At 44.2% G+C, this 25,411-nt stretch overlaps 1 protein-coding gene across 1 annotated transcript in view; it reads right to left on the reverse strand.

The window, feature by feature from the left end:
* Nucleotides 1-25,411, reverse strand: part of pitpnc1a (phosphatidylinositol transfer protein cytoplasmic 1a) — a 32,477-nt gene that overhangs the window by 3,314 nt on the left and 3,752 nt on the right. Inside the window, exons 2-6 of the mRNA XM_062532228.1 lie at nucleotides 10,202-10,350; nucleotides 5,803-5,891; nucleotides 5,643-5,650; nucleotides 3,393-3,464; nucleotides 1,162-1,260 (exon numbers count right to left, since the gene is read on the reverse strand). Of these exons, the coding sequence (XP_062388212.1) occupies nucleotides 1,162-1,260; nucleotides 3,393-3,464; nucleotides 5,643-5,650; nucleotides 5,803-5,891; nucleotides 10,202-10,350 (417 nt within the window). The remainder of the gene's footprint in view (nucleotides 1-1,161; nucleotides 1,261-3,392; nucleotides 3,465-5,642; nucleotides 5,651-5,802; nucleotides 5,892-10,201; nucleotides 10,351-25,411) is intronic.

A 25,411-nucleotide genomic window follows, 5' to 3' on the forward strand; every position in this document is an offset into this window, starting at 1 on the left:
TAGAATAATAAACGCCAGTGACTCATATCCGATCAAGGGATTTTGCAACGATGAATAAAAGCATATTGCTAACCCCATACACAAACTAATGGATCTATTTGTATTAATCCGTTCTTCAGCAAACCGTAGCTTGGCTATGACTCACAAATAGCTTTCTATTTACTCAAAGCGTGATTTTGATTAGATTTGCTGAACATGGACATGATCCATTAATCCACACTGGATCATCGGAGCTGCTATTGTTTCACCTCCCACTAAAATAATGACAAGTCCAAACGAAGAAAAAAAGCTGCTGATTTAAATTGGGTTCTAATCAGCATGCGATTCCATTAGCAGACACCGAACCCCCGTCACTCACACACACACACACCATGCCTCTGCTGGCTGGAGCTTCAGGCCTGGTGGAAAATCTACCATGACAGGCTCCTTGATTCATTAACACATATTGATTGGCTGAACATTTCCCTTCTCAATGGAGGCTACGGAGAGGAGGGAGCCCAGTGAATTGAGAGGCTATTGATCCGACAGCGGGCCGCCCTCATTGAGAGGCAGGTTGGAGGAGATAAACAAACTGGCCTCTGGAAGAAGGGTCCTCTATCAAGAGCTGCGCTTGCTCACTGACCAACTGCCCGACTAACTGCTCTCTAAAGGCGTCTGAGGGTCACTGTTGATATAAACACATTGTGAAAAAATGTTTTCACAATGTTTCTTGTTTGTCGAAATGTCAATGGGATTAACATCAGGAACCATACAGAAACAATTCAACAATTTAGGAAACGTTACTAAGTCTCGTGAAGGCAACTGGGGGGGTAGGTCCACAGATTTTCTGAATAATCTATTCCTGTTCCTGTTTAAAAATGATCCCATTAAGTAAATGTTCCTGCAGATTTTAAGAACATTTTTCTACTTTGAAAGGGGGCTAAAGATATTTAGGTGAGATAGACAAATAGATAGTGAGGAACTGAAACACAACCAGCACATACCGACAGCAACAAGATTAAAGATAACAAGAAAAAAATGTATGACATTTTCCTCATCACTCGTCTAACATGTATGGACTGCCTAGATCCAATATCAATAGTCATATGGTAAATAACACAATCTTTTCATAAACCCATTAAACCCATTAATCTTACTGTAATACTGTGAGTGCTCTCTCACCTCTGAGTCTTTGTAATGGCGCTCAGGGATCTCATCATAGGCGATGTCAATGAAGCACATCTCCGTTGTCTCATCCTTCTCCTCCACGCCGTCGAAAATCTACAAGAGGAAGTGGCATACAGGAGACTTACTTACCACAGGGACAACAGGGACCATTAGAATACATGCTTGTGCATATGTTGACAAACAAAGTTAAAACAAAAGCAATACACAAAACAACACAAGGGCGATGAGTAGGAAAAGAAACAGGACATGTAGTCCAACTCGAGTGCTTTTCTTTTGATGAGCACAAGATGGAGCTCTATGGTTTGCCCAGAAGACCACATTACATAATCTTCTTGTTCCAGTGGCTCTGGCTCTGCACTAGACAGCCCCAGTGTGTGGAGACTGAAGCGGAGCCGCAGTAAGGGTGATATATATACGTTTGCCTTCAGCTGCAGAGGGCAGGGAGGAGTGCTGAAGGTGGACACACTCAGCTATTATTTTTAACTTCGGGGGTCAGGAGTTCTCTACAACACCGTGCAGGTGCTTGTGTAGAGAGAGGAATTACACAATGATAAGAGATTTAAAAAAAGACCAACACGACATGCGGACAATTACCTGGAACTAACAGAGGAGATGTTCTAAGGCTGGAAAACAATAGATCATCTCTGTACTACAAAATCACCCCCTGAATACCTGATGATCTGGCACCTTGTGGGATTTTCAGAGGAAATCAATTAAACTCAAGTATGATGTCTGTTCACTTGAGACCGAATAGAAGAACTTCGATGAACTGACAGAGAATACTAATGTCGGTTTAATGGTAAAGTTCCATCAAGTTAATGAGCTCAAAGCGACTACATTACATGAGACAAGAAAATCCTCAGATAAACGGCTGACATTTAATTTGGTAGCTCTGCGGAAAATAACGAGTCTCTGACCTTATGAACATCCGTCGCCTGTGCCTGAAATCACACAAATACTCAGCCTCTCATGTTTTTCACAGAAACATTTTCACAGAAAATTGCCCTGTCAGTCAAGTCCGTGGAAAAACACAGCCCTGCGCTCGTCTTTGGCTCAGAAGAAGGTGACAGATGGACCGTTCCTGTTTTCCACACCATAAAAGGTATGCTACAGATTGAGCTATCTGAAGTCTCACACCAGTGTTTTTTTTCCCCTGAAAGTTTTCAGTGACCAGCAAAAGAACCCACTGCTCTAACGCCCTTCGTCCTTGATAAAGAATTCCTCCCCTTTTCTTTGAAATGAGCTGAATAGTAATCATCACCCTCATCATCATGAATCATCCACACCAACACATCTCTCAAAGCGGGGCTTTTCTCCTTTTATTTTGTCCTGCTCTTTACTCAAGGTTATGGTGACAAGTCAACAGACCCATGCAGTCATTCATTATGAGTCACGTCACGACCCTTGGGTGGGTGGGCGGCCGGGCGCAGGACCACAGCGAAGCCAAACACTTTCTCAGGTGCACCAATTAAGCGGCCTTCAGACGGGGCCGAGCGCCAAACGAAACGGAGCGGAACACGGCGGCCCGATGTGTCCGACCCCATCGTCCGTCTCCTCGGCGAGGCTGAAGGGAGATTGCACACATGGCTCTGGATACGGTGTGTTTACATAACCCTGAATTACAAACGTGCGCAATGGCAGTTTTGAGCGGAGCCCCCCTCTGCCCCCCCCCCCCCACCCCCCCCTTCAGCCGTCTCTCTGCCACCGGGTCCGACGCCTGACTCATGTCAGTGTCTCTCTTCATTTCTCACGTAATGAGATTTCTCACCTGACAGACACGGCACTCTGGGAGGCCCGCGGCTAGGCGCGCACACACCGGGCAGGAGATTATATATGCCTCCGGTCTGCTTGAGCGTGACAATACAGATGTTAAATTCAACCTAGATCTGATTTTCAGCTCGTCAGGTCTGCCGTGCGAGCGTGTCTCAGCCCATAAAACACAACCCGGATCACATGCAGTATTCCATCTGCACAGATGAGGCTCCGTCACGACACAAGAACCGACAGGCCGTTGTCTCCACACCTTTCGCATATGATTTTCTCAGAGGGAGTGTGTCCACTTTACTGTAATGAGAAATGCGGTGGGCAATTAATGCTTTTTTAAAGCTTCCGCTGGATCATCTGGATGCACCGACTGTGACCATGTGTGAGGCCCCTCAGGCCCCTGAGACAAGGGAAAAAAAGATATAAACAAAGACATTACACACGATTCCTGACAGACTTACGTTGTCGTTGCTGCCTTTGTTGTCCTCATACTTAGTCTCTATATGAATGGAGAACTTGGGCAGAAATGAGCACTGTGGAGGAAAAAAGAAACAACACAAAGTGAAACCAGTGATGCATTTCCTTCATGCGTCGCTTCAGAGTGAATTTCACTTAGTCAAGTTAGCCATCATCTCCTGTTAACTGTTACCGGTACTTTATTTTTACATTCAGTTCAGTCGCATCATTTCATAATAAAAAAAATACTTGTCCGGCTTCATACATGACTTAGATATATGCGCATACAGTATACGATTTCCCCTCTCAGCTACCCCTCACCCCTGCTGCTTCCTCCATCCCCACCACATGCTGGATTAATTTAATTGATGTCATCCAAAGCGATCACAATAGGCGGCTACTGCACTGATCCCTTATGCAACAGAAGGGGGAAGGAGTCCACACAGCAGAGATCAATGGGAGCAATAAAGGAGCTGTGAAGCACACAGGGGACTGAGACGAGAGCGTGCGTGTGTGTGTGTGCGTGCGTGCGTGCGTGCGTGTGTGTGTGTGTGTGTGTGTGTGTGTGTGTGTGTGTGTGCGTGTGTGTGTGTGTGTGTGTCTCAGTAATTAATGATCTCTGATTCTTCCTGGACCCGCTCCCCGTCTGCAATCTGCTGATTTGTGTGACAGGACCGACCGGGGCCCTGGTAGTGGAGAGGGCCACATGATGAATCGCTCCGCGGATGACAAGAAACGGACAAGTGTGGCAAAGCAGTACATCACGGTGCTCTCCCGCCGTCCCCTCATGCGGCATCCGAGGCTGAGTGAAACGTTCTTCTGTGACGCTGCTGTGCGGTGAGGTCTATAGGATGTGACAACAGAATCCAGCAAAAAGCCAAGGCTTTTTATATCTAATATGCACTGTTAAATAAAAAAAGCTATGCTCCCAGGTGAACAGTACCCTAAAGGCCCAGAATATAACTGTAGTAAGATCAGTTTTCACCAAGCTGAAGCTCTTTGCCAATCACAGGAGCACATGCTAAACTTTGGGGAGGTAGTAATGTAATCAGAGGAGATGACTAATAAAGAGACTCAAACCTGAGCTCAATAGCGCCAATTGAATTCGTTATGTGTATTTCTCCTCTTGCAGATGCACCCTGATCACCATCCTCATAGTTTTATACTTTCAGCCATGTTCATTCCTATGTTTGGCCAGACAAAATAGCTTTTAGAGTGAATTTAACTGTTATTGGGATGGCAAAGAGTGAAACCTGGACATCGCTGATGTCGGACCAGCGAGGAGTCGATCTGTCTGATTTTCAAACTGTTTAATCTCCCACTCTGCGGTGCAGCTCATTTATTCATGCATTCAGTCTTTAAATTGTTTATTGACAGATTGGTGTGAGCCATAGAACCCTTAGCTACAAAGAGAGAGAGAGAGAGAGAGAGAGTGAGCGAGAGAGAGAGAGAGAGAGAGAAAGAGAGAGAAAGAGAGAGAGATCATATTGCTTTCCCTGCACATGTGGTTTTTGAAACTCTCTGTAAAAGCCTGGCTGGAGGAGTCCGATGGGACATACCCACCCATAAATACATTAACAGAACTCCTGATGGAGTGCATACCTTTTAAAAATGTACAATCCCCCCTCCCCCCTCTCTCTCATGTGCTAATAATGAAACGATCACAGCAGCTGCAAAATAACGCTTGAGAAAATCATTGAGAGTCTGCATCGAGGAGCCGGTTGTGTTTTTTTGTGTGTTTGTTCTGGCGCTGGTCCACACGGATATATTTAACCTGTGCACTGCGCCGGTGCCCGCGGGCATCTCTGTCCTCCTGCAGTCAGCGCAGGGGCGCCCGCAACAGCTGGGATGTTTTTGTTATCTCTCTGTGGCACACACGACACGGCACACTGCGTCAGAAGAACCACCCACCCCCCACCCCCCACCACCACCACCACCTTTATCGCAGCGGGGGCAACGAGCCCTTCATAGACCAGATTCCGAGACCTCCGGCTACTGCTCCGCACTCTGTGCTATCACGGGCGCACGGGGGGGGGATGTTGGAGTGGGAGCATTGCCTGAATTATTTCCAATCCCTGCTGCATGCGCGGGTGATCATGGGTGGAGGCGCTCTAGTTACAGGAGGCCGAGGGGCCGCGGGAGGGTTGGCTGTGTGAGTGAGTGTGGGACTCTGTTTGGCTGTTTTTGTTGTGTTTGTGTGCTATAGTCGTCACCTGGAGAGATGAAGGGGGAGAGAGAGAGTGGGTGGTACTCACTGTGTACTCTGTGTCAAGGGAGCATCCACGTGGGCACAGACAAGAGACAAGGGCAGAGAGATAAGACATCATGACATTTGTGACCGGCACAGGAGTTAGGTGGGAATTAAACTTATCATGGCATCACTGAATGAAAACGTGTGATAAATGGGTGCTTTACCTGTGATTGTGTGTGGATAGTAGTTCCAGGCCTTCTCGGTCACATAGAATATTCTGGGGACCACTGCTCTTGCCCAGCTTGGCAGCTTGCTACAGGAGAGGGTTGAGAAGACAGGAGAGTTCAGAAACCGGGATGATCCATGTATTTGCTAAAATGGAACAATGTTGTCTATAGTTGGGCTGGATCATGAGGCACGATGCTGGTGCTAACAAGACAGTGCGCCTTTCTCTCATGCTGATCACGACTCAGATTTATGTGGAGACTTGGGAAGAGGCAGCCTTGAATTGATAGCCTTTCAGTGAGCGCTTTATTATTTAATACACCACCAAAGCCCTTAAGGAAGCTATACGCTTTCTGCACTATAACGCACATAAAGCCCCTGCAAGGCCAGATTATGACGAGGATTAGGACTTGACTGATGAAAAGCTGTGCCTTGGTGCACAGAAACAATATACTACTACTGGATCCAACAAAAAAAAATGGGGTTCCTTTTAAATGCATGAATCTCACCTCGCAGAAGACATGAAATGATTTTGATTGAGAGAAATGGGCTAGAAATAGACTCTGGCTACATAATTAACCATGTGCATCAATTAGGCAGCTACAGTGCCCTCCATATGTATTGGCACTCCTGGTAAAGCTGACTAGCTGACCACCTAAAAGCCTGTCTCTTAATTAGAAATGTAATTGGCTGGAGTTACTGAATAACTGAATAACTTTGTCTGGTATTGTGCATTATCGTAACAATTGCTCTTTGGCAACAAAGGTGGGTTTGGTGTACATAGAAGAATGATTGTACTGAAAACCCAAATGATAAATATGGTGGAGGGTGATATGGTGAGGCTGCCCCCCCTGGGAACTTCATTAGGGGGTGGGGGGCAAACCAAAGATTCATGACGGTATGAGCTGACGTTCTAAAACCTTTCAACTACGACTAGACACTGTGAATGCTTTGCGACGGCTTGCAACAGCTGGCAACAACGTGCAACATTTAATTCACACCGCTGCAACTCCTTCTGCAACGGCTTTGTCTCGTCATGGATCTTTGGTGTGAATTGGGCCTGAGGGTGCAATGGGATAATTTGGAGAAAATAATAATAATAATCTAATCTGCCATGAGGCAAAAAGTGGATCATTATTGGATCATCCAGCAAGTCAATTAACCAAAACACAATGTCCAGATCACAACAGAAATGGTTTATTAAATACAAGATCAGGTTTCTGCCATGGCCACCTCACTCCCCTGATCTGAACTCCAGAAAAACAGTGGGGAAGAGGAGGACCTAGGAGTCTGGAAGATCTGAAGAGATTTTGCACAGCAAGATGGTGTCAAATCTCTTGATTGATTGAACAACTTGGGTTGTCTCAACTTTACCAGTTCCAATAAATGTAGAGGGCAATGTACAGTATATACACTCTCAAAAAGGATGTGTTGGAAATACAGTGTACAATGTACAGTGCCCTCCATAAGTGTTTGAACACATACTTAAGTTGACTAAAACAGGAATATAAAATCATCTGTTGGAAATGTTTTTTTTCAGTTAGCGTATTAGCTAGTTTGATTTGCATTGAGCTCAATGAGAATGAAACCAGCTAATAGGCTATCTGAAAAAAACACTATGCCAATCTCTAGGCATGGTGAAGGGTATGTGGTGATGTGGGGCTATTTTAATTCCAAAGGCCAAGGGAACTTTATCAGGATGCAAAGTATCCTGGATCCATGAAATAACAGGCCTTTAAAAATAAAAATCTGCCTGCCTCTATGGGAATCTAACACAGGGGTTCCAATACTTATGACCCCTTAAGGAAAAGCATGTATTTATTTACATATTTAGATACATTATTCATTCACATAGAAAATTGGTGTCCTTAAAGGTGGATATTTCCTCATTTTTCTATGTAAAGCATTAAGATCATTTTCCAAAAGATAATTTTATATTCCTCTTTTTAGTCAACTTTAGCATCATGTGTTCAAATACTTATGGAGGGCACTATGCAAACTGCTCCTCAGTGGCCTTTATAGCTATATGTTAAGTATTGCACTCAGAACTACTCTAGTGTTTGCACAAGGTCCTAGTTTTGTGCATGAGAAACAAATATAGCGGCTTGAACTAAGCCAAAAACCATCCCAGCAAAACAACACAGTCATCTGGGAGCAGGACGGGAAGGCTGTAACTTGACTCGCTCTTGAGCTCAAGTATCAACAGCCTTTTCCAAAAAGCATAATTGAATATGAATTGCAGATTGGCTCTTTAAAGCCCTTATAGAAAGCCCCAAAGAGAAAGAACTATAAATTACTCTAGAACCTTTCATAGATATCTTCAAACTAACAATACTGCAGAGTGCACTTGTACTGTATTGCATCAGCTACAACATTGGGGGTTTGAGTTACCTACTGAACAATGACAAAGACCGTTAAACACATCTGACAGACCCAAGAGTGTGTCTTCATTAAACTAGTCTGAGACTGAGAGTCTAAGGCTGGTCAATCGCCCCGTCTCAAGTGGGATGTCTGGTCAATTAGATGCAGTTTCCGGACAGGTCTGTCTTTGGCCAGAGTTAAAAATGGGACCCCATAGATTTTCCATACGAGTGGTCTGACAGGGCCGTGCTTCCAGGACGGTGCTCTGCTCTGGCCGCCTGCCTGGCTATTTCTGGAGAGGCTATTTCTGATTTACGAACTGTCAGATCCATTTAACCGGGGCAATATGCCTGCCGTCATACCTTCCACCGAGAGGACGATGGATGCTTCCGCTGTGCTTTAAGCACCTATGGGTCTGAGGCTGTCCAGCGATTAGACAACATTCTATCTAACATATCACATAGACTATTTGGGTCTAGCGTGAAACGATACATCCAGTCTTAGCCTTTCCAGTCTCCATATCTCAGTTCACAGTGACAGAGTTGATATGTTGTTGTTTGGTGGAGAGCAAAGACATATAGAAGCAACAAGTCCTGACTGTCAATAATGGATCACATCACAAGTCTGGTTTATAAGGGCAACATGAGCAACACTTCTAAATACTATATATTTTCCAGAATCGTTGTCTGTTATAGGGCCCAAATTTTCTATAGACACAGGGACACAGGGTCAGGTCATAGAACATCACAGCTTGTAGTACTGCAATAATGATTCTTGATGAGCTCCTCCATGAGCTAACCTCGTCTCCAGTGTACGAATCCTACGCACACACCTCTAAGTTACTCAACTATTCTAATAGTCCCTCCAGCATCATGTGTCATATGCGCTCCACACTTTTTCAGAGGCACAAAGGCCTACTCTAATCGTATAGTCAATGAGTCACACATGCTTCTCGCTCTGTCTATAGTTGAGAAGTGATGAAGGACACATGCCTGTACGTTATTCCACCATGCGACACTGATGCACTATGCATCACGTTCACTGAAGAGCTCATTTTTTCAGGGGCAGATAGCCTTTTATTGAGATACTCTGATCCCAGTTGATCCAGGGGTTTCAATGGTCTCTGAGTCACTCGGATGTCCTTCATACATTCTTCTTACTGCAGGGCTTTTAAATGAAAAATTGATTTGTCTCTAGAGGGCTTTACACACTACATGTTTTAATTTGTTGCAGCTGCACAGTTAACCACACATTTGCACTTGAATGGGATACTGTTGTGGAATAACAATCACTGTAATCTTTTGGAGATAAAAAAATTAAGTTGAGTCAAAAGTGAGGAAACATCAAACATTTATATCATGCAGCCTTTATCATTTTTGTTTTCTCATAGAGGGATTCTGATGAAACAGTATATGGCTTTGTCTATGGATTCACATAGACCGAGACAAAATGAATGACGCTTTTCTTAATAACTGGCTGCTTAATGCACACACAGGCTTGACATGTGGCTCCAGTTTAAATCTTAATAGAAATCAAATGTAAATTAATTAAATTTGAAGGAATTTTGAGGACTTTAATGTAAAGGATAAATGTAATAATGTAATAAAGTAATGACACACAGACACAGCCTAGGATGTCTTTGGCAGGTCAGTGCAAAGGACTACTTCAGCCACATTACTATCCCCACTCTGGTTACGGATACCTGTTTGGACCCATGACCAGTAATGGCTGAATAACTACAATATAATTAATTACATATAATCATGAACACTGTATTTTACCCGACTAACATGATGGTGCAAATATATTTTGTTTGATCACAAGAGTTGAAAATGTTATCAGTTTAACCACATTAAAGGCCAAATTCAACAGGAGTCCTGTGGCTACTTCCTTTATTTATACACCAGTCAAACCCTACACACAGCCCTCACACAGCACACCCTCGTCCTTCCCAAAACAAACAGGCGGGAATGAAGCCATGCAACGGACACCAGGAGGAGCAGATGGTCTGGCCCGTGGCCCGGCGGGGAGACGTACTTGTTGAGATAGACGCGCTTCTCGGTGAACTGGCCCAGGCCGTGCGTGGGGTCCTCGTAGGGCTCGTTCTGGACGACCTCCACGCCCTCTCCGCGCTCGCTCTGCTCCAGACTGTGCTTGCTGATCATGTACAGCTGGCCTATCCTGTACTGGGGACACAGGACAACCACACATGCATTGCCGTGAAAATGCTTGCTTTAATATGTTTCGGCCTGTTTTATGTTTTAGGGGGGATCAGAGATGGCAGGTTTTATTCCCATCATGCTTCCTTAAAAAGAGGTTATATTTGCTACATTGACGACTTTCTACTTTTCCACCACAACTCAACTTCCCAACCAACTCTCCTCACAGTGATAAAGACTGTTGGCCAGAAAATGAGCCATTTGTTTGTGAACAGCCCATGTGGTCAGATGGCAAATGTGGGGATAACGTATGATTTCAACCTTTCTGTGTAGTGGGACAACATGTGCCAACACACACACAAAACGGTCCACTTATGACTGCTGCTTATTGCAACATGTGCTGATGAGATGCTGTCTTTTTCCCTCTTATCCTTGTATCTGGCTGACAAGTGGTGGAAATAGGATGCTAAGTGCTGCACACAGGGCAGTCTGAATGGGTGGAGGTCTGCTGAATTATTCATTCTCACTCTTTCATGTTTTCATGGCCAGGATAAAGGACACACAGTGGGTCACAATGCTTGTTAGCTTTTTTTTAAAAGGCAAATGTGGTGTGTTTGGAGCACTTTTCACACCATGCATATTGTTTCTTTCTTCAGTCTCTTGCGAATGCTCTCATTAGTAATGAACGCATTGATAGAGGGCACAATGGACGCCTCTCTGCCTACTCTCGGGCAGTGGGCAAATAAAAGGGAGGTCAGCCTCATATAGAGCTCATGCCTCCAGATAATGAAACCTGTGTGTTTTTGTGTGAAGTGTGTGAGACCACCAGCATCAAATATGGATGTGCATCACTGACGCAAGTATGGGTAGCTGAATGCAAACCAGTGAAATACCAGTTTAAACGCCTGGCTGTCTTTTCCAAACAAGTAAAATCAAGGACTGGCTAATGACAAGTCATGCAGAAACCCACTCCAGTTTCGAAATATCTAGAGATCATCCAGTCTGAGCATATTGTCCATCTGTGATTTCCTATGCATGGTCTGCTTGATTTGTTTGTCTCAGACTGGCAGGTGGACATTTCTATCTGGCAAGAATTCCGTCCTCTCAAGTAAATAAGGCAGTGAGGGATCAAAACCAGCAGTTATTTTGCCACTATCAGTCGGGTTTCAGTTTTGTAAAAGTTGTTTGCGCTATCGGAGATGAAACGCAGACTTTTGTCTGCGCTCGGTGACTAATGATGGTCTTTTGAAATCTTAAAAGGATCCCTGTCTGTAAACCAATGGATGCAATCGCAGACTTGAAAGGAGAGGGAAAAAACACAGAGAAATGGTAACAGATGGATGTTTCAAGATATCTCTCTCCTCCATCTCCCCCTCTCTCAAGCACATTATTTCACAGGGAAAATAATGAACAAGATGAAAGGGTCGCTCTCCAGAGATAGGTCGCTGAGTGGGCGGGGAGGTGCAGCACGAAAGACGCCGCCGACTTTTCTTCTGACAATGGCCAATGTGGCGAAGATGTGCAATTACACAGCAGGGCGACAATGCCACATTTAGCTTCCTGCAACGCGAGCGTGATTAATGCTATGCAGAGTTGGTATCCATAGTGACCAGACAAGCTCTCTGTGTAAACCTGAGGTAACTGAGCATCAATTAACCCTGCAGAGAGACATACAGCAACACAAATGGTGTAGGGCCTACTAATGGATCCGATGTGCTTTGATGCATTGGTGATATCCTCCTCCAATTACTAAAAGTTTGAAGTTTCACATGCTTGTGTTGCCGTCCCTGCCATCTGAAACCGCCTGGGAGAACCAGACCCACCTGTTAGCAAATTTGAGTTTGCTCTGTAGGTCAGTCTGGCAAGGAGCTCATTGACAGGCCATTTCCAATGTTCCAAAAACCCAAGCACCAATCACAATTGCTTATCCGGCATTGGGGTGGGCTTAGAGCAGTACATTCAACACAACCAATGGCTGTGCTGATGGCGACAGACTTAAACAAATATGTGACCCTGCAAGGCAAAACCAGTCGCTTTGCGTACGATGCTATATTGAGAAAATCCACTATAAACAAACGTACGGGCTAAAATGTTGAATTTCACATTTTCGCTTAATTCTACAGTATACAGTCTACACTTTCATATCGTGAACAAATTTCATGGGAAAACGTAAGTGCTGACTCTTAAACCCGGGGAAGATTCAACACATTAGCAGTCATTCCCGTTGTCCACACTGCTTAAAAAGGTGATTTTCTCCTCTTCTGGCATGTCGTAATGGAAGAACCATGCGAACTTTGAATGCTTAGCGATAGCTTTTGCAATACCCTCCATATACATATCGTTGCAACGCTTAGTTTATGTGAGCACAATAACTTAATTTAGTAAATTTGGCCAAAACGACTGGCTTCGCCTTGCAGGGTCACATATGGACATGTGTTTTCTTTGGAAGTGAGTCAACAACTGCATTTAAAACCTTTGGTTACAAGATTTGATTGCTGTACTTCTGAAATGATTTGGTAAGATTTTAATGCACCAATTTAAGTTTAATTTCACTGCTCATGCCCCTGGAAGTCGTAAAATCAATAAAGCTTTTCCAGTCATTTTCAATTGAGATTAGCGTCTCGTGTTAGTCAGGCTATCATTTGTACTCATCCAAAGTGTCTAAGAGAGCTGAAGTGGTCTAGGCCAGGCTCATAATGTGTGACGAGAGGCTCTTCTTACATGACTTCCTACAATGAGTAGTGACTACTAAAATGATTTTCAACTAAACATTCCCATGTGACAATAAAATTGACACCTTGAGCAGATGAGCACCTGTCGGCTTGCTCTAAGCATTTTTCGTCACATTGGATTCATAACCACTTAAGCTGTGTGTCAAACGTTCTGGCATGCTAGCTAAAGCTGCTCAGAGCACAATGCTGGTGCTGTGAGAGGCTGTCCAGTGTCCGTGCTTCAGACATCAGCCATACAACTGTTCCATTATGGAGGTCACCGTTTCATTTTCAATCGCATAATGATTTCTGTTTGTCATGAAGTCATCGGAATTCAGCCTGAGTTAAAAATGTAAAAAAAACGTTGTGCATAATGTGCTAATGAAAGGCTTCCTAGAAACCTCTCAGGAGCCAGAAGCATTCCACTGAACAGGCATCATGTCCGTGTTCTCTTCACCTTGAAGAAATAGAAATGTGTGTTGAGGGAGCCGGGTAGCAGGGTATGGGTATTCAGAACAAGGTACTCATACATGACTGGTGTAGTAATTCATCCTGCCCATAAATACACGGCAAGAAAACACAGCATTAGGTCTCTCTATCAGACCACAGTAGTATGGATAGTTATTGTAGGCCCTTTCAGCTGCTTGAAGTCCATCTACCAAAGGCAAGAACAAACATCCAATTGGAGCGCATACCACAGGAACAACACCCCCGACGCACAGACAGCTTTTAATTCGACGAGTAAACTTGACAAATTCAGATCCATGCAGAGTGCTGACTGGGTAATGAGGTATCAGATTATGGCCTGCCGATAAAGATGTGTCTCCAGCAGGGCAGCACTGCAGCACACAGACGACTGCAGTCATTAACACGCTGCTACTGGCTGCCTGATAAGAGTGTGTGTGTGTGTGTGTGTGTGTGTGTGTGTGTGTGTGTGTGTGTGTGTGTGTGTGTGTGTGTGTGTGTGTGTGTTTATGGTCTCAGATTCCTTCTGTGTAAGCCCTCACGGTTACGCGCGATGGCACATTACTTCAGACTTGGCTGGTGACTAGATTGCTCTCATCCATCGCAACCCACAACAAGAGGAAGGGAGGGAGACGACCGGGTGAGAGAAGAGCCCTCGCAGGCCGCATGGAGAACTCCCTCTCTGTGCTCTCGGGTTCACGCCACCCAGATTTATAGGGCTGCCAGCAGGCCGTGGGTTGAGGGGGGTGGAGGGGGGGTGGAGGTGGGAATGGCAGTGGGAGTGGGATGATCAGTGGTTGGAGACCGTGGGGCAAGAGGAGAGAAATCTCGCCCCCCGCGGCACAGTGCAGCGAGAGGCGCGGTAGCATCTGGGGCGGAGTTAGTCGCGGGGATGGAGTCTCTGTAATGAAGAGGTGATTAAAGTGGCTGGAGCGAGACGCTGGTGCGGTTTACGGGGTGTGTGGGTGGGACCAATTGAGGATGGATGGAATGGGAGTGTGTGTTGCTGTTGGTGTGTGTGTGTGTGTGTGTGTGGAGGGGATAGTGGCTCTTTAGAGGGAAGGGGTTGGGTGGGGTTGGGTAGGGTCGTTGGGTGGTGGTGGTGGTGGTGGTGGTGGCGGGGGCCACACTAGAGTGGGTCTTGGCAAGTTCCCAAGCGAGGGAGCGAGCGCAGCATTACACCTGCAGTCTATCCATCACACGCAGGAAAGCCGCAGAGGGAGGGACAAAATGCAGCCTCAGCACATAAGGGCAGCGAACACAACATAAGCAATATGTGTGAGTATGTTGGCGTGTATACATACATGTACATATACAGATATACTGTATAGATATGATGTAGGGGCAGATATCCATATACGTACAGTACTAGAGGTATCATTCTACAAAGCCAGGGCATTTTGAACAACATTTTGAGATATTTTGGGCTGAACAAAGATGTTTGTTTGACCTGTAAGTATGAATTCTTTATAATGCAACATATCTGAAACCAATGGAATGGTGCGCACCCTGGACACATCTGGCTTGGAAAACACTGCGCTACTGAGAGGGATTTAAATCAGACTAGAAAAACTGAAGATGATGACATTTACACAGACATACAACTGAGACAATCGATCAGTAATCTCATTCTCATATTTTTTCAGTCCACATTAGTTTTGACAGGGTGAACTGTGGTCTTTCAATAACGGACCATGTTGTTGCAGCATATAGCCATCAGTCCTCAATGATGTGAGAGTTTGTTTTTTTTCATTTGAATGACTAAAATTTACATAATCAAAATCCATATTCTTCCTTTGCCAGATAGCCAGACCATAACAGCCTCTTTTTGTGGTTGCATGGCAACCAAAAACCAAAAACAGGTAGGCAGTTGTCGCACTCGCAATAAAGAGAAGAGCAGACTGCCTTACAGGCACAAACTTCTAATTGTGCCTTCTGAACGAGCACACTTAATAGCTGTCAGTCAGAGTCTGTTTGTCTGGCATGTGACACTCATCTGGTGCTGTGGCTGTCGACTGCAGTGGCGGGTCGAATATTAGAAGAGAGCGTAGCAATCTCTGTGGGCTCTCTTTAATGGCTGAGCTGCAGTGCTCACACACGGCAACAATGTAAAGGCTGACATCAGGGGACTGCCAGTGTCACTGCCGATTCACTCCCTCACTCTCTTTATTTACATCCAAGACTGTTGACACACACATACACACACGGACATAGTAGATCATACACACACCCAAGCACGCACAAACACACAAACACACACATAGACACAGCAGATCATACACACACCCAAGCACGCACAAACACACGAACACACACATAGACACAGCAGATCATACACACACACATACAGACACACACACGCGCACACACACATACACGGACACAGGAGATCACACACACACACCCAAGCACGCACACACACACACACGGACACAGCAGATCATACACACGCCCAAACACACATAGCCTACCCACTCATCGCTCTCTCTACAGGGGGCGAGAGCGGAGATGCTGGACGGCTTATAGCGGAGAGAGGATAGCTGAAGTCCCACTCGAGTGGGAGAGTTATGCGTCTGTGGGGGCTGAACGCCAGCTGGGACGTTACATAAGACTCTTGGAAGTCTCCTCCTCTCCCTCCTGAGAGCCGAGGTGAAGCGCTGCGTTGCGCCGCGTGATCATCACGAGGACCACGCATAGAGGGAGCACCCTGCTGAGAGCACACTCGCCAATGTCAAACAGACCGACACACTCTAACAGCTACGCGTCCAGTCACCGATATCACGGATATATTCTTGCACAGCTAACCTTAAAGCTGACGTATATAGGGCCAAAGCTGTTCAGACCTGAGAGTGTTTGTTTATCATGACACCTTAGCATTGTAGTTCTTTCACTGCTGTCTGTCTGAACTTGTTTACGTTTGTTCACAATGCCTTTAGTAATGTAAACACTAATGCGCTCTAATGTGTTCTGCACAGTGGGAGTTCTGATGCATGTGGCATTGACAGGAACGGAATCTGAACTCAAGTGGTCAGCAACGTCTCTAGCTGTACACCCTGGATACATGTAAACAAAGATTTGTCTCGGTTGACCACTTGTGATCGTATCATGCAAGGTGCATCCTAAAAACGAATGTAAACAGGCCCTCTGCTGGCATAGAACACATGTATGTGATGTATAACTTTATTGATATCTCTCCTATTCTCATACTGACCACTTTAAACTGTTACATGAGAGGAATATAAGGAATATGCTCATGTTAAACTATTAAATGAGAGGAAAAAAGACAAATGTTTATACAGATATATTTGAATGTGTGATTCAATGTGTTAAACATTATCATAAGAACATCATAAATCCTCCCTGTCCCAATCTCCTGCGTTTGAGCACTGAGACACACACTTGGAAAGTTAATGGAATAAACCTGCTAATAGGCAAACACTCTCAAACAGCCAGCAGCCAAAATTAACTTCCTCAGCGAAACTAAACGTGTGTGACCTCTGGTGTTATGCACGGACTCCAGAGAGGAGTGACTGAGGAGAGGAGCTGAGCCGCTGACAGGGAGAGTGTCAGGAGAGAGAGATGACTGGAGAGTTGTGTTAAATCGCAGTTAAATATAAACACACACACACACACACACACAATAACAACAACACATGCTTCACATACAACTTTCACATGTCACCTTAAGCTATGACCCACCATATTAACACGTTTCACACATTTTCTTGTATTTCTATTCACCATGTGTTATCATATGAATGGTAAATGGACTGCTCATATATAGTGCTTTCCGAGCATTCAAAGCGCTTTACAAAGTATTGCCTCACATTCACCCATTCACACACACACACACACACACACACACACACACACACTCATACACCAATGGAGGAGGTGAGGAGCCAACCTGCACATATATACTCTGTAAGACACGTTACATTGTTGTCCATCTGTCAATCACTCTTACAAAGGGACAGTGCTGTTGCAAGACCTTGGTTCTCAGAATTAATGAGACGGAGGGAGAGAGAGAGAGAGAGAGAGATAGCTAGTGTGATGGACTGAGGCTGCGGGAGAACTACAAAAGAGGTCAAGAATAGTCCTCTGTCCCCCCTAGTCGCCCCTGCTCCCAGTAACCGTGGTGGGGTTGGGGGGGGGGGGGGGGGGGGGGGGGGGGGGGGTTGGCTCCCCCCAGTCCCAGTGGAGAAGGTGTGATGACAGCCAAGCAGCGCTCCTGACGGAAACTAACGGCGGAAAAAGCCAGGGACAGGTGAGGGCTCATTCCGGGCTGCAGGGATCGGACGGGAATTCCATGACACAAATGGTATAGGACGGGCTGGGCCCCGGGACGGAACACAAGTGGAGGGTGGGGGGGGGGGGGGGGCGGGGATTATTTCCCCTCGAGTCTGGGCTAAGTCCTGCCTGACCTCCCAGGCCCTACTGAAACCCCTCAAGTGTCACCACGGCTGATGGATGGCCTGGACATCACATGGTGACCACTGGGCATTGCACTGCTCTATTAGTCAGAGAATAGAGACAACAGGAAGGATCAAGGCTTTATGGGCGCGGGCTAGCTGCCCACAGGTCCTGCTTCACTATAGCTAGCTCACATAGACCACAAGTGCGCATATAAATTGCTGTGTGAATGGACATTTCTTTGATGAATTTATATCATATACGATTACAGACAGTCTTAAAAACATCTGACTTGTTCCCAGTCTCACTCATGTCCAGTGCCGCTCCGTTTCCCTTCCGACAGTTTTCGGTTGGCCAGTTACGCGAGTTACGCTTAAGTGTGGCACTCCTGCTGACCACACTAGTGTGTTGCTCACTGCAGCCACCCCTGATTGCACATTATGCACAACCATCTCATCTGTTGAGGTTCAGACCCGTGGCCAAGAGGCATGACGCTAATGGGCTGTGAAAACACCATCCGAATACGAGGCCGCACAACAGAAGGGACAGCAGGGAAAGTGTGGAGCAGAGCATGAAAAAGAGGAGTGCGAGAGAGACCGTCATCAAACGCAAAGGCTCCTGTTCTCAGCAGGCACGGCTCCTGAGATGTCAGCACGTGTGAGATATATGTGATGGTCAGTTCTGCATTGCAGATACGGTTTAGGACATAGGACTTAACACTTCAGATTAGAAAAAAAGACTGGACAGAATAAAGGAGCTGATCAGTGCATCAGTTAAGAGGACTCTGATACAATGCATATGCCAATGAGAGAGCAATTATGACCACCACTAAAGCACGGTCATTCCTTTTGTCAGAGTTCAGTTTTCCTCAATTTTTTCCCATACATTTTCAGCCGACAATTACCAGGACTCCCTAACAGTTGCATGATTGCATCCAAGATGATAAAATATCTGTGGTATGTTGACCTTACGGAACCACATTAAACCAGTCCATAACAACAGCTCAATTGTAGTGTTGCACAATCTAGTAAAAGATAAATGTAAAAACATGGCTCTTTAATCGCCAATATCTTGTGATGGATTCCTGAATTTCAATATCTCTATGGTAGTTCTACAGTATATGTCAAGAACCAGCTGGCTCCACATGTCTATCTACACAACAACGGAGAGAACGACTAAGCACAAGTAGGCCTGTTACACATACACTCATAAACTGGCACACACACACACACACACACACACACACACACACACAGAGAGAACACACTCACACTCACTCACTACACACACACACTTTCGTTTTTGAAATTGAGAGGAGTGATTCATTTTCTGCAGACAGACCAATGCAGGATTAAGCAGTGATCGTATTATGCACGACTTCTTTGTGCCACCATTTACACTTACGCAATGCATATGAGTCAATGTGAACATTTCTTACCCTTCTACTGCCAGCAATAATCATTGGCAAACAACAACAAACAATCAATAACCATTATTGATCTTTAAAAGGGATCAGTCATCTGTAGGAGGATGTTAACAGAGCAACTGCATACCTGAACAGTATAAGATGAAGAACAGTCTTGTCATATCCCTGTCAGTTCACAGAAGCAGTAGTGATGCTCTACAGCCATGGGAGGCTTATGAATGTGTCATCAACTAGCATAAAAACACAACTTCATTAAAACACACACACACACACATGCATGGTCACTGACAGCAACCACTGGGTCCCTTTCCTTAATCACCCTGCTTAAATAATCCTGTAACAGGGAGCATTGCTGAGAAAGAGTAGTTCTTAAGACATAAAAAAAGAGATCCTATCATCAGCTATCATCATTGCCTTCACTTGTTTACAATAAACCAGAGGCAGCAAAATGCTGCTATAGTTTGTGCTTTAATACAGCATGCTAGTGTTGTGGTAGCGGAGGTGTGATGCTTCACATATAGTCCATCTTGATCTACGATCTACTATCAATGGCCGGGTTTCCCAAAATTGTTAAGAAGCTCTTAAGTGCTAAGAACTTCTTAGGAGCGTTGTAAGAATGTTCTAAGAACGCTCCTAAGAAGTTCCTAGGACTTAAGAGCTTCTTAACGATTTTGGGAAACCCGGCCAATAACGTTATAGGATTTACAACATTTGCTTTTGCCTTCACATCCTATCTTTGCTTTATACAGATCCTTGAGGCAGAATGAAGGCACGGATTCAAATGACACCTCCTCATCCCCGCTGCTTTACTGTAAACCATGGGGATAGTCTGATCCCCAAGACCTACAATCAAATGGATGTGACTGAGCTCTTCTCCTCTAACATTCAAGCCAGCAGCTTGGATTGTATACCCAGATTGACCAAACGGTCTGGTGAAAGGTCATTCGGCCATACCATTTAATTTCACATGGCTATAAATGGCTTTCATTCTCAATACTGCACAATATCAACAAATAACTGGCTTTCAGTGGCTTTCATGTTTCTACAGGTATGGTGTTAGTTATAATGATGATAGTGAAGGCTTCAAAGCCTCTTTAACCTCTCCCAGTCAGCTATGCTTCAACATGGGATGGGTCAAACCAAACGACTGTATGTGTCGTTTACAGTGATTGGGTGAAATCATATAAAGAAGAGGAGGAAAGATGATCTACAGACAGACATAAGTGTTTACGATGTGTCATAATCTCCTGCAATCACGTGTTTACTTGTAATATGCTTTTGAAGCTAGCCAGGTAAACTCCACCTATCCTTTCATAGCTGAACACAGATGTTCACTGAGAAGGATTTCTTTGATCCAGCTTTTCTGTTACCACAAAAAAACTCACAAAGGCTATGAAAGATTTAAACATTCTGAAACAAACGCAAAGTGGATGCTTTTGAAAGAGGCATGCCTTCTATAGAAAACTGGTCTTTCCAAACATAATTTGAATACTCTGAAACAAAACAGATGGTGCATAACATGCACTCAACAGCATAGTCCAACAATTACATATTGTTTATTATATTAATTAAAAAGATATGCCCAAAACTATCTCATTAATAGAGAAATTAAACTGCTCCAACTGGCAAGAGCACGAGTTCACCTCAAAATACTGTATATTATGTTTACAAACTTGAGGCAAAATAAACCATTTTGGTTAAAGCAAGTAAATCTGTAAAACACTGCACTGTGTACAGGGTCTATAAGTAATTAGTCAATATTTCTTAATTTGTCATTTTGATCAGAATTTTTTTTTTTGTACATTACTGAACACCATGTAATAAACTGTTTACTGATATTTCACTCTGGTGCAGTCAGGCTAGAGAGAGAGAGAGAGAGAGAGAGAGAGAGAGAGAGAGAGAGAGAGATGGAGAGACGGCGATGTTAACAGCTGGTACCCTCAATGAGATCCGACTAACTGATGGTTGAGCTCTGCCTTATATATGTTTCTGGCTGTCCCATGAGTGCCTCCTCCTCAAGACGTCACAAAAACACCACTCAGCTAATCAGAATCATTACATTTCATTACATTACATTTGGCTGACGCATTTTTAACCAAAGCGACATAGCTTTTTAAAGCTATTCTCTCAACAATTCTACGATTAAACGGAAAAAAAGGCAGAGTACAATATAAGAAGAAGTGCATCAGTGAGTGCTATTTTTAAATAGTCGAGGGTCAGTTCTAGTCAGGTGGTAAGTGCTACGACCAGCAAGACTAGTTGTAAGTAGTGCTATGAGAGGAGATGTTCTCTGAAGAGCTGGGTCTTCAGGACTCTTTTGAAAATGGAGAGGGATGTCCCTGCTCTAGAAGCTGGTATAGTGCTCTCCAACAAAAAGGAACAAGAATCGAGAACGAGAATCAAGCTGGCCAGTTTACAAGGGTGGCTTGTTTTTACATAAAAATATGCCATTGTGTCTTATTATTTTGTAATTTGGGTCTTCCAGTAATCTGTTGTGGGATTTTACTTTCAGTTTCACTCTGACCTTTTATCAAGAATTGGTCTCCTCACAGGCAATTTCCCGTGCTTGTTGTTTGTTCTGACCAGCTGGCGTCATTATTTCCCCTTTTCCCTGGCTCTGACGGTCCTTTGACTTCCAACAAATGCATTAATATTGACATTTAGAAAAATGTGAAAGTGTCATTAAGGAAAAACACCACACTGGCCACACAACCTTGAAGGGCCACATTAGAAGAAAGGAGCAGAAATGTTTACACGCCCACGTTTTAAATACAAAATACAATTTGCTAAAGTTTGGCCACTATCTGGACTTATTTTCCTACAATAATTATGTGTCATGAGATAGAAGACCACACAAAGGTGAAGAACAGGACTATGTAATAGGCTAGCCTACTATAAGACACTATTGTCATATAAAACATATAAACACATCATTCCATCTGTTCATGAATTTGTAGGACATTTGGTGCCCTCCCATATTGATTCTACTATAGCCATACAGGGGAGCTACACCAGACGCGTAACTGAAGCGTTCCGTTCGTGACGCGTATGTTGCAGCCGGTCGCAGCAGTTAATTATCACTGTAGTCTGGAAGTAGCTACACCAGACGCAACAGTGGCGCGTACATTCGAAAAAATAGACCCATCTTCTAAAATGGATTTTACGCGTCGCGAACGGAACGCTTCAGTTACGCGTCTGGTGAAGCTCCTCTGTCAGTGTGTAATTGTGCATTTTGCATTGAGTTATTGGAGTTGTGGACAGGGTTAAATTGTGTTTGTTTTCACTGAATCCGGGAACAAAAACATTCCTATTCTGAGGGATTTTTTTCAGACTGCAGTTTATTCCCATAATCAGACCTGTTTTCTTCCCTATGATTTGCCACAACGTTTAATCCTGCAATCTTTGAAGGCGATGAATCAAATAACTGAGCATTAACAGAATGAATTCAAAGACTACAAAAACATAGCTGTGCTGTGTCATATTGCTTTACATACAATCCATAAAATAACCATGCAAATAACATACATAAACATAGTTGTGCTTTGTCATATTGTTTATTAAAATGATACACAATCCATTAAACATGCACATAATATACTTGTAAAATGTTGTACTATATTTTAATCATGAATATTGATTTTCTGAAGCTTCTTTGATAAGAATACATGGTCAATTACGCTGTTGTAAATATGTGTCAAATGAAATGATAGGCTTATACAATATGTTGTTTATTGCTCATATACCTGACAATGTATTTAAAAAAAAAATTGGTCAAATGCTCTTCATGAGATGATAACAGCAGCCAGAGTTGCCACACCAAGAGACAACGCGACCAAAGACGTGAGGCCAGGGGCTGGTGTGGAGGGAGGAGCAGCTCCCCTGTGCTCTCTCTCTGTGCCCACGATGGGTGAAGCAGCTCCCCTGTGTACTCTCTCTGTGCCCACGATGGGAGAAGCAGCTCCCCTGTGCTCTCTCTCTGTGCCCACGATGGGAGAAGCAGCTCCCCTGTGAACTCTCTCTGTGCCCACGATGGGAGAAGCAGCTGCCCTGTGTACTCTCTCTGTGCCCACGATGGGTGAAGCAGCTCCCCTGTGCTCTCTCTCTGTGCCCACGATGGGAGAAGCAGCTCCCCTGTGCTCTCTCTCTGTGCCCACGATGGGAGAAGCAGCTCCCCTGTGTACTCTCTCTGTGCCCACGATGGGAGTACACCGTTCCACCACAGCATTTATCTCCCCCACCTGAGCTCCTCTGTACAGGCCAGTGATCTTGATGTGGCGTTCCCTGCCGTCCTTGTAGGTTTTGGTGAGGAGTGCCCTGAAAGGGACGTCCGCCTCCGCCTTAGTGCCCTCCATCCTCACCTCGCAGATGTGGCCCGGGGGGACTACGACCTCCACGGACAAGGAGTGCTCCTTGGATTGGCTCATAGAGTTACTTTTCGACAAGGAGATGCTTGCTTCTAACCCGACACTGAATGACAACTCACTAATGTTTGGAATGCCGGCAGAGATGCTGGCAGACAAGGAGAGGGACATGGAAAATCCTGTCTCCCAAGCACTCTGTGACTCAGTAGTCTCCGTCAGAGTTACTGTCTTTGTGATCTGCTGATTGTGATTGTTTGTTACTCGAGACTTCTTCAGTGTGTGCGGTTGGTGCCTTGTGATATTTGCTTTTTCAGTTAGATAAGACACCTGGGATAAATGCTGATTGTAGGGCTCCTGAACAACAGTCAGGACTTCATAATCGCTGTACGCGTATTCGTATCGATTTGGCATCCAGGACAGATAAAATGTATTTTTCGCAGTGGTCCCTATCCAGGGCAGATAAAATGTCTTATCCCGAGTGTTCACATTTCCCAAGCCGTGTTTATTTTTCCCCACAAAATTTGAGCCACAGCTCTTAATGCTGTAAGGAGGAACAGACCCATACTTACCCCGTTTCCATTGCAGTAACTCAAATTCATCCTTATTCGCTAAAACCTTGAAATCCCCTGTTGTGTAGACATGTTTTGGCTATGGCTATGGCTATGGCTATGGCTATGGCTATGGCTATGGTTATTTAGCAGACGCCTTTGTCCAAAGCGACATACAAATAAATAACAATACAAATTAAATTAACAGTGAACAATTACAAACTAGGGAGAATAGTAATATTATCAGTAAAACAATAATTTTAAGCACTAACCTAATGAGAAATATGCCAGTGAATATGTGCAAAAATATCCATCTGATATCTGTAAGTGACCTGACGTACAGAGGCCCTCAGGTCTGCAGACATATTGCACATGGCCATTTATGTTGACCTTGTATCCAAGCTCAATGTCTGAAGTTTTATGAAATTTGACCCACTGCAGAGTTGTCTCAGTTTGTGACAATCCAAAATCTACTTTTTCACTTGTCGTTTTTGGCAAATTTGAATGACATAATTGCCTTTTTGCACGTGGTGGGCCTGGAGTTAACGTTTGGACTTCCATGGAGAAATTCTCTTTGCCTAGACCAGGATCCAGGGGTGATCCTACCAAAAGACAGCAAAATGTAAGGATGAAGACTACAATTACACACAAACACACAGCCGTGTTTGAGATGCCTCCCAACACCCAAAATGTACATACTAAGTGTGAACAAAGTATTTTTTATTATTTTTTTTTTTAAATAACTTCAATGTCCATTATACTCTCCACTACAATTGATCAAATCAAATCAAGTCACAAAAGAGAGATAGACCATTTTTTGTGCATGCATCTGTCTAAAATGAGACTTGTTATCACCTGTACATATGCTAAGTGGTACATAAATGATCAAAAATGTCCACTGTGTTTTGTAAATAAATGTCTTCACGGCATCTTTATTATTGACAATAATTAATCCAACATTTGAACAATGCTGTATGATATCTAAGTTGAATTTAGTTACTCCAGAATTACTGACTCGGCATCATTGATCTCCATCAATTTAATATTTCTGTAAAGAACTGTTGTTTTCAAGTTTGTAATAATGAACTTGCCTAGTTGACAAAAGTTTTGCCCCAGAGTTGCATTTATTGTGTACAACTACTGGTCTATTTAAACATGGAAAAA

The sequence above is a fragment of the Sardina pilchardus genome, chromosome 3 (genome assembly GCF_963854185.1).
Source record: "Sardina pilchardus chromosome 3, fSarPil1.1, whole genome shotgun sequence".
In the NCBI taxonomy this organism is placed as follows: domain Eukaryota; kingdom Metazoa; phylum Chordata; class Actinopteri; order Clupeiformes; family Clupeidae; genus Sardina; species Sardina pilchardus.